We start from the raw sequence: 9,744 nt of genomic DNA, 5'->3' as shown, positions 1-9,744 counted from the left end.
AAAAAAAAAAAAAAAAAAAAAGAGAAACCTTTCCCAGGTTTATGTAGTTAGGTAAGAATACTTAATGTCCCTCATTCCCAACTGTGCTGCAGTGCCATCTGTGCAGTGCTCAGAGTCTTATCTATAGGCAGCAAATCTACAGGATTTAAGCAACATTTATTTTTCAGTACAACAGCTGCATATAAGACCACCAGCTAGCATTACATAAGTACATATTATCTTTGAGACACACAGCTTTACAGTATTTTCCTAGTGCTTTTAAAATTTTACAATCTTAGCTTTTGAGTTCTTTTAAAATGACAACAGAAACAAAATGAAAAAATCCAAAGTGCATGTATCAGAGAAAAACAGCAATACTACACTGTGTCTTACATCATCTGGGAAATCAGGTATCAATCACATCCTTCAGCCATAATAGGCTGGAGTGCAGTGGCATGATTATGGTTCACTGCAGCCTCAATCTCCCAGGCTCAGGCAATCCTCTCACCTCAGCCTCCTGAGTAGCTGGCACTACAGGCACACACACCAAGCCCTGCTATTTTTTTTGTATTTTTAGTAGAGAAGGAAAGGGTTTCACCATGTTGCCCAGGCTGGTCTCGAACTTCTGACTTCAAGTTATCCTCCCACCCTGGCTTCCTAAAGTGCTGGGATTACAGGCATGAGCCACCTCGCCTGGCCACCAGCAATGATTTTAAAAAACTTGGCCGGACGCGGTGGCTGACGCCTGTAATCCCAGCACTTTGGGAGGCTGAGGTGGGTGGATCACGAGGTCAGGAGATCAAGACCATCCTGGCTAACATGGTGAAACCCCATCTCTACTAAAAATACAAAAAAATTAGCTGGGCGTGGTTGCGGGCACCTGTAGTCCCAGCTGCTTGGGAGGCTGAGGCAGGAGAATGGCGTGAACCCGGGAGGCGGAGCTTGCAGTGAGCCGAGATCGTGCCACCGCACTCCTGCCTGGGCGACAGAGCAAGACTCTGTCTCAAAAAACAAAACAAAAAACAAACAAAAAACTCATTAATTTGTCACCAGGTTAAGAAAGAATCTGCTAGTGCTAGAGGAGTCAAAGTTCATAGCTTTTCAAATAAAATACACAATTGATATAGTTTGCAGTAACCCACACATAGTAAGAAAAGAGCATTTGGATTAAGCCATCTCTCAAAATATCTAATATATAAATTGAGATCAGAAGCAGTCTGATTTGTGGTTTCTTCTCCCTGCCAGCTAATAAGAACAATACAATTATACATAGAGCCAACAAGCCACTTGTCTTATAATGTTATGATAACAAATATAAATCGTGTTCATTTCTAAGTGAATCATGTTGGCCACTGTAAAGAGATGTTTTGTGTGTATTAGATTATTTCCTCAGTGGTGGCTCATGCCTGTAATCACAGCTGTTTGGGAGGCTGAGGTGGGTGGATCACTTGAGGCCAGGAGTTTGAGAACAGCCTGGACAACATGGCAAAACCCCATCTCTACCCAAAATATAAAAATTAGCTGGGCATGGTGGCACGCCTCTGTAATCCCAGCTACTCGGGAGGCTGAGGCAGGAGAATTGCTTGAACCTGGGAGGTGGAGATTGAAGTAAGCTGGGATCTCGCCGCTGCACTTCAGCCTGGGCAGCACAGTGAGATTCCATCTCGAAAAACAACAGAGGCTGGGTGCCATGGCTTGCGCCTGTAATCCCAGCACTTTGGGAGGCCAAGGCAGGCGGATCACTTGAGGTCAGGAGTTCGAGACCAGCCTGGCCAACATGGTGAAACCCTGTCTCCTTCTAAAAATACAAAAGTTAGGTGGGCATGGTGGTACATGCCTGTAGTCCCACTTACTCAGGAGGCTGAGACATGAGAATAGCCTGAACCCAAGAGGTGGAGGTTGCAGTGAGTGGAGATTGTGCCACTGTACTCTAGCCTGAAAAACAGAGGGAGACTCTGTCTCAGAAAAAAAAAAAAAAAAAGACAGCATGGTAAAAAAGAAGCTAACACCAAGTAGGTATCTATCGTCTAAAAAGATTTTCAAAAGTAGCTTCAGTGTTTGTTAAATATCCAAAGAGAGAAACGCAAATTTAACAGACTAATTTTCAAATTAGTACTTTATTTTTATAATACCTCTTATCGTGACCATTCGCCATTAAAGCATTAAAACAGCATGCTCCTTTGAATCTTTGAGTGAAAATATGCAATTTCTCCTCTGTAATTTTCCAACATACCAAAATCTACCACCATATCTAGCAATTTAATAAAATGTTACAAAAATCTGTAACAAATACACTTCTTTGGCATTAACACAACTTGTAACTGGATGAGAAGAATTAAAAAGTAATATCATCAAAGGCAAAGCTCTACTATTTAACAAGATGACTTAGAAGTCTAATTATTCAACACAGTTTTTTCCCCAGTTAAATGCTTTAAAAACTAGCCAAACTAATAAATCTTAAGAATTATTAGCAAGAAAATAATTTTTCTGAAATTCTTGCTGTTAAATTTAGTGTTTACAATTCAGTTTGAGGTAACTTTAAAGAAGTTTTGATTTCATTCCTTAGGATAAAGATTCTTTTTAGCACTTCTTATGTCAATAACTTATAATAGTGAATGGCTGAATCCAAATCTCATTTTACTTTTTATTTCTTTCCATGAGTAGGTAAATATGTTTACAAATATTTAAATATGCAAGTACTTTTCTACATATTAATATGTAGAGAACTTTTATTATATATCTTTCTTGCAAAAAGATATGCTTCTGTCACATTATGAGTATATTCACATTAAAACAACAAAACTGGGCCAGGCACAGTGGCTCTTGCCTATAATCCCAACACTTTGGTAGGTGAGGCGGGAGGATTTTTTGAGCCAGGATTTCAAGAGTAGCCTAGGCGACACAGTAAGACTCCATCTCTACAAAAAAATAAAAGAATTAGCCAGGTGTGGTGACATGCACCTACATTGTGAACTCTGCTGTCTGCTGACACCTGGTCTCCTGTTCACACTGGACTGCAGGGATTCCCAGTGCCTTCCACAAGTTGCAAACACTGTAAGATACAGAATAACCCTCTAGGAAGGTGACCAAGCCCTGTCCTCTGAGCAAACCATTTCTAATACTCCAAGCAAGTTTTCTAAGAGGGAAAAATAACTACTTATTGAATTTATTGCATCATCATATTACTGCAACAGTTTTCTTCAATTGAAATGGCATCTTAGACCAACTTAAGCACAGTATGGTTTTCACAAAAAAGGAATACTGGTATATTATAAACACAGATTTTTATCTTTTTAAACTAGGAAGACTGCACCAATAGATACGAACTTTTCTGTTTGTAATAGATACACTATAGCAATATCTATATTGCATTCTTTAGCTATATACACAATTGTTTGCTTTCATGTGACTTCTTTTTTCTAATAATTTCTCTTGCACTATATACTAGTGACTCTCACACTGAACAGATAAGCTGTGTGTGAGACGGAGTCTCGCTCTGTCGCCCAGGCCGGAGTGCAGTGGCGCAATCTCGGCTCACTGCAAGCTCCGCTCCTGCCTCAGCCTCTCCGAGTAGCTGGGACTACAGGCGCCCGCCACCACGCCCGGCTAATTTTTTTGTATTTTTAGTAGAGACGGGGTTTCACCGTGGTCTTGATCTTCTGACCTCGTGATCCGCCCGCCTCGGCCTCCCAAAGTGCTGGGATTACAAGCGTGAGCCACCGCGCCCGGCCAAGCTGTGTGTTTTATATAACACTGATTATTTCATTCCACATTTAGACAGATAAACCCGAACATCCAACTATGGGTTCACATGTAAACTTTCAGAAATTTTGTTACGTCTCATATAATAAATATAGAATTATGTCACAGTATTTAAAAACAATAGCCACCACTTCTACCAGCCCCCATCAGGGGAGAGCCTAAGGCTGTGAGTCTGTTGGAGTGTTGTCATGATTTGCTTTTTCTCCAGAAACAGAATGCTTCAGAAATTGACCAGTAGCACCGATGTACAATCTTGATCGCATGGGCCATTTCTAAAAAAGATTATTTCAGCAAGAATTCAAACGTTAGTATCTATGACATATATTAACATGGTCTACAATGTTAAAGATTGCAAATAGCCCAATGCAAATGCAATATTATGTAGCTAATAACAATTATAAGTATGAAGTATAAGAAACAACATGAAAAAATGTTTATTAATGCTAACAGTAAAAAACAAAAATATACTCAGACTTTGATTAACATTTTAGAAGTAATATGTGTGCTTATGGACAAGAACTGCAAGAAATCATGAAAAATAAATATAGTTAAAGTGTAGAAAAATATATCTGCCCATAATGTTTTAATTTTAAACTAAACCTAAAGCAAAATTAAGCCTAAAACTAGATCCTTGGCTTTAAAAATATTTTTAAACGTTCCAATTTTAGTATATGTGCTGCCGAAGTGAGCAGTATATTTTAAAAAGTTCTATGTGGTATTATGTGTCTATACGTGTCAAAGGACCACAGTGAAAAATGTCAACTATCTATACTTTTTTTTTTTTGACACGGAGTCTTGCTCTGTCACCCAGGCTGGAGTGCAGTGGCACGATCTCAGTTCGCTGCAACCTCCATCTCCTGGGTTCAAGCGATTCTCCTGCCTCAGCCTCCTGAGTAGCTAGGATTATAGGCGCATACCACCACGCCTGGCTAATTTTTGTATTTTTAGTAGAGACAGGGTTTTACCACATTGGCCAGGTCGGTCTTGAACTCCTGACCTCAAGTGATCCACCCGCCTCAGCCTCCCAAAGTGCTGGGATTACAGGCGTGAGCCACCAAGCCCAGCCCCATCTATGCATCTTATCTAGCTAAAAAACGATATCTAGAAGTCATAAATATTAGAATATTTGGTATGATACTAAGAGAACATCCTGATTAAATGTCTGTATGTATTGACATCATCTAGCTCTAACCTTTTGGTAATCATCACATTTGAATTACTGATGGTGATTTTTCTAAATTCATCTTTATGATGGGCAATCTCTCAAACAATATAATTTATTGCCAGACAGACACAATGATGAAAAAGCATATTATATGAGTAGTTCTTTCAGAATAAAACTCTTTTGGGAGGGAGGCAGGTGTCATATAATCAGTTAAGTTCTAAGATCCTTAGAATACTACTTTTGTTTTTTTAATACAGAGAGGGACTGAAAAAAAAAATACAACTCCTAAAGGTCAGCAATCTGGTCCCACACTCTCCAGGGAGCAAGTGCTGCCTTATGTAAGCAGGCTACCTATCTTCATCAGCGAACACACACAGGCAGAAGAATCGCTTGAACCCAGGAGGCGGAGGTTGCAGTGAGCCGAGATCACGCCACTGCACTCCAGCTTAGGCAATAAGAGTGAAACTCCATCTCAAAAAAAAAAAAAAAAAGGAATCTCTCTCTCTCTCTCAGTGTACATGTAGAGGCCAAGTGAGAACACAGAGAGAAGTGGGCCATCTACAAGCTAGCAAGATAGCCCTTGCGAGGAACTAAACCCTGCATCTTGATGTTGGATTTTCCAGTCTCCAGACTGAGGGAAAGTAAATTTCTGTTGTTTAAAAGAGCCAGTCTGTGGTATTTTGTTAGGGCAGCCTGAGCAGACTAATACACATAGTGAATAGTGTAGTACAGATATCAACTTTAAGTGCAGAATTTGTGGCTACATTATATACCAGTGCTTTGAAACCTTTTACCTGCCCAATTTTCATAAGCATAAAAATCTCATGCTCAAATGTCAAATGTAAATTGAGAATTATATGAACTAAATACACTTGAAAGCAAATAAAATTAAAATACTACTGAATGCTCTACTGGTGGTCCTCTTACATGCTATCCAGGTCCCACTGTGTTAAGAATTGCTAAAAAAAAAAAAAAAAAAAAAAAGAATTGCTCTAAATCATTCAGCCAAGTGTGGAGACAAATGAAGGCGTCTATTTCTTTCATCCTTGCTAGGATAAAATTAACGAAGCAAACCTAAAACTGTATATGTGGAATTTTGCCTCCTTTTTCATAGATTAATAAAATAAGTGTTCTTTTTTAAGAATGTTGTGTCCTTGATTTTCAAAAAGGCTTGTAATGATTTTATTGAACTTAATTTAATGTAGACACACAGTTTTAAGAGTCTGAAATTAAAATGTACATAGAATATTGGTTAGGTTGCATGTCATCACGATGCCAAAAAAGCCAGTTGACTGATTTACATTTTCTTTTCAACAGTTTGTTTCAGGATTGTGCAGATTAACACAATCCTTACTTAGCTCTACTTTCCCTAATAGGGTATCTTTAAAACCATTTACTGTAGTTTCATTAAGCTTAGAAAATTTAGCAAACTCATAATTAACTAGAACTGAACCTGAAACTGAAGACCTTAAAAATCCCAGCTCTTGGGAGGCTGAGGTGGGTGGATCATGAGGTCAGGAGATCGAGACCATCCTGGCCAACGTGGTGAAACTCTGTGTCTATTAAATACAAAAATTAGCCAGGTGTGGTGGCGCACACCTATAGTCCCAGCTACTCGGGAGGCTGAGGCAGGGGAATCACTTGAACCTGGGAGGCGGAGGTTGCAGCGAGCTGAGATCGCACCACTGCACTCCAGCTTGGGTGACAGAGAGAGACTCCATCTCAAAAAACAACAACAAAAAAAGCACTTAATTAAGTGACTCAAAAGTAACAAAACCCTGTTATCTATTTTTTTCAATTATTGTTTACCTATCATAGGCAATGATTATTAAATAAGGGGCACGATAATAAAGTCATCTGTGTTTTTCTGCCAATGTAGAGATCTGAAATACATTCCTGTTTCTTAGAGAATCACTACCTTTTGGGCAGCTGATGCTGATAGAAATAAATTGCTCATACCCCACAGGGATTAAAAACTGCCATTTCAGGCTATGCACCAGGTTCCCAGTCTCTTAAACTTCCAGTTTCATTTGAGATGTTTGTTTTCTTTTTTGAGACAGGGTCTTGCTCAGTTGCCCAGGCATGCAGTGGTGCAATGTAGCCGCAATCTCTTGGGCTCAAGCAGTCCTCTCGCATAAGCCTCCCCAGTAGCTGGGACTACAGGTGCACACACCACAGCCACCTAATTTTTAAGATTCTTAGTAGAGAGGAAGTCTTGCTATGAAATGCTCTTAAAGTAAATCCCCAACAGTGGTAATGTACTAACAATACTGATAATAAGGACTGATGATTCAAAATAATGGCCTTGAAATATTTGTTAAAAAGCTTTGGTCATCAGGGTAAGACCTAACACTATGTTGTAAGGCAGAAAAATGAAGTCATTTTAGAACACTTTTACAAAACAATAGTTTATAATGAGCCTTTAGTTGACCATAAAAGTATAAATAGTTAGGATATTTTAATTTCTTTCACATTAATCAAAGGTAGACAATGTTTAAACATTTTGGTAGTGTCTGTAAAATAATGTGTTAACAGTTAACAGGCAGTTTCAATTATGTACATAACATCTCTTTCCTCTGAACTTCCGTAGCACATAATTATAGTTCTTTTATGGAAAATATAACATTCTCCCTTCCAACACTGTTATTTGTTTCTTTGTCTTTGTCTCAATAATATGTTCATATAGGAAAGGGACTGAGTCTTATTAATTGTGTTCACTCCCCTAAAATGGTGCTTTGCACATAGTAGGAATTCAATAAATGTTTGATTTTAAAACATGCTTGATTTTAGTCACTTGTTCAAGCAACATTAATTTCATTAAAAAAAATCTTTGGCTTTGTATCATTATCTCTAGAGTTGTCTTTTAAAATAAAAACAATCAATATTTACAAATAAAAAGTTATGATTACAAAAACATTTGGTACATGAATCAAGTGCAAAAAGACGCTTGCTATGCTTATTGTTACATGGAAATGCCGCTTCTAACATTATTCATTCAAGAAAAGCATTCCAAGAAAATAAGTTGAAAAGCATCTTGACTTCTCATTCTGAATTATATCTCCCATAAAGTATTTAACAGATGCTCTTCGTATTACAATCTACTTAACGTTAAAATAAACTTCCTTAGAGTATATGGCAAATGTCAAGTCAAAAGAAATTTAATATTAATGGTATATTCGAATAGCAATCTAATGAATACGGTAATACAAAACCCCTTAATAATGACTTTTCTGCTGAGATTATAAAACTTACAAATGAAATAAGGTCTATCGTAATTATAAATAATGATATTTCATGTCTTCATATTTAATATTGAAATCATTTAAGTCTATCATTATGATTATATTTGCAAAGTAAATTTTGTTAAACCTTACCACAGAATTGTAAGTTCAGTTAATATCAGAGGGTGTGCTTTACCATATTAAATAATTTATTGAACACTGATATACTTAAAGCTAAGTCTTAAGTCTTAACTTTGCATTTGTGTGTGTGTGTGTGTGCGCGCGCGCATGTGGCCAAATATTTCAGGGTAGTGGAGCCAAAACTGAAAATTTAGGTTTAGCAAGTAATGAGATGATGCATTTGAAACAGAAAAATCAGCGTAAGGTTTCAAAACAATCAAATCTAGGAGAGGAGGATGATGCAAAAACTGAATACTGCAATAGGTAACGAAGCATAATCATACATACCATGTTAAGTGAAAACTGTGACCATTTTACCAATATGTAAAGAAATGACGCAAAATGGATTCTCTTGTCTAATTTTGTACATTACAGACTTTGAATTTAGTAATCAATTCACTCAACATACATGCCAATCTATTACGAACGTATTTAAAAACACTGTAGTTTTTTCTAACACTTTTGGTAGCTGTCAAGTCTATGATATTTAACCTTTATTTAAACGGACTTAAATTTTACTCCATTGAGATGCAGAATGGTCTCATTTGTTCTTATTAGTTTTACCAAAAAATTTCAACAGTGTTTTCCTAGAATCACTTAGGGCCATTACCCCAGTGAAATCTTTCAAATATCCCATAAAAATCAATGAAAGCGTAATTATGTAAATAAAAGATGCTTAAAAACTCTCAGAGGGTCATACATACAACTCAGATATTAAACATTATCAGGATGTGCAACCAAGCCCCCATTTCTCACCTTGGAAGGCACACAAATCCTTCGGAGGCATCCTGTAAGGGGCCTGCGAGACTCTTACTCAAGCCACCCCGGCTTTAAACGCCTCGCCAGCCACCTGTGAACCGCGAAGGCGCAGGCTCTCGCGGCGGGGACCTTGCCACCAGTACCCTCGCGGGCCGAGGTCGTTCTCCCGGTCGGCTTCCCGCCTCACCCGAAAAGGAATGAGAACATCTACCCAAGACCGTGACTGGCAGGGCAGATCAAGGTGTCCTGGTCTCGGCCCCAGCCCCGCGGTGCGCCACGCCCGCTTACCTTGACCGGGTGCAGGTAGCCATCGCCGCGCAGGGCGCCCAACCCGGGGTCCGCCGGCGCCTCGGCGTCGTCCTGCAGGCTGCGAGTGAGGTGCGCGATGTAGGTGGTGGCCAGCAGCAGCACGTCCAGCTTGGACAGCTTGGTGTCGGGCGGCACGGACGGCAGCGTGCGCTGCAGCTCCAGGAAAGCGTGCCGGAGGGTCTGCACCCGGCTGCGCTCCCGCGCCGCATTCGCCGCCGCCGGCCGCCCGCTCCCGGAACGCGAGCCGCCCCCGGGGCCTGCCGGCCCCGGCTCAGTCCGCCCGGGACTCGAGTCGCGGATGGCGGCGGCCAGGGGCGCGGGCTCGGCGCTGGCGCTGAGGGGGCTGCCCGCTGGGCGGCCGCGGTCCAT

General features: G+C 39.9%; 1 protein-coding gene and 1 long non-coding RNA gene across 2 annotated transcripts in view; one reads left to right on the top strand and one right to left on the bottom strand.

Annotated features, from left to right (window-relative positions):
* The window catches only part of LOC131384277 (uncharacterized), a 27,490-nt gene extending 22,189 nt beyond the window's left edge, over positions 1–5,301 (top strand). The window contains exons 4-5 of the long non-coding RNA XR_009214957.1: positions 3,950–4,045; positions 5,164–5,301. This is a non-coding gene — a long non-coding RNA (uncharacterized LOC131384277). The remainder of the gene's footprint in view (positions 1–3,949; positions 4,046–5,163) is intronic.
* On the bottom strand, positions 3,771–9,744 carry TCF24 (transcription factor 24). Its single transcript, XM_032758431.2, has 2 exons — positions 9,355–9,744; positions 3,771–4,013 (listed from the first exon to the last, which is right to left on the bottom strand). Exons 1-2 carry the CDS (start codon positions 9,742–9,744, stop codon positions 3,900–3,902), a joined length of 504 nt encoding a protein of 167 aa, XP_032614322.1. The 3' UTR covers positions 3,771–3,899.

This window comes from Hylobates moloch, unplaced genomic scaffold (genome assembly GCF_009828535.3).
Source record: "Hylobates moloch isolate HMO894 unplaced genomic scaffold, HMol_V3 SCAFFOLD_9, whole genome shotgun sequence".
NCBI classification, from domain to species: domain Eukaryota; kingdom Metazoa; phylum Chordata; class Mammalia; order Primates; family Hylobatidae; genus Hylobates; species Hylobates moloch.
The sequence above is the reverse complement of the archived record's forward strand: the minus strand, read 5'-3'. Positions and strand labels throughout refer to the sequence as shown.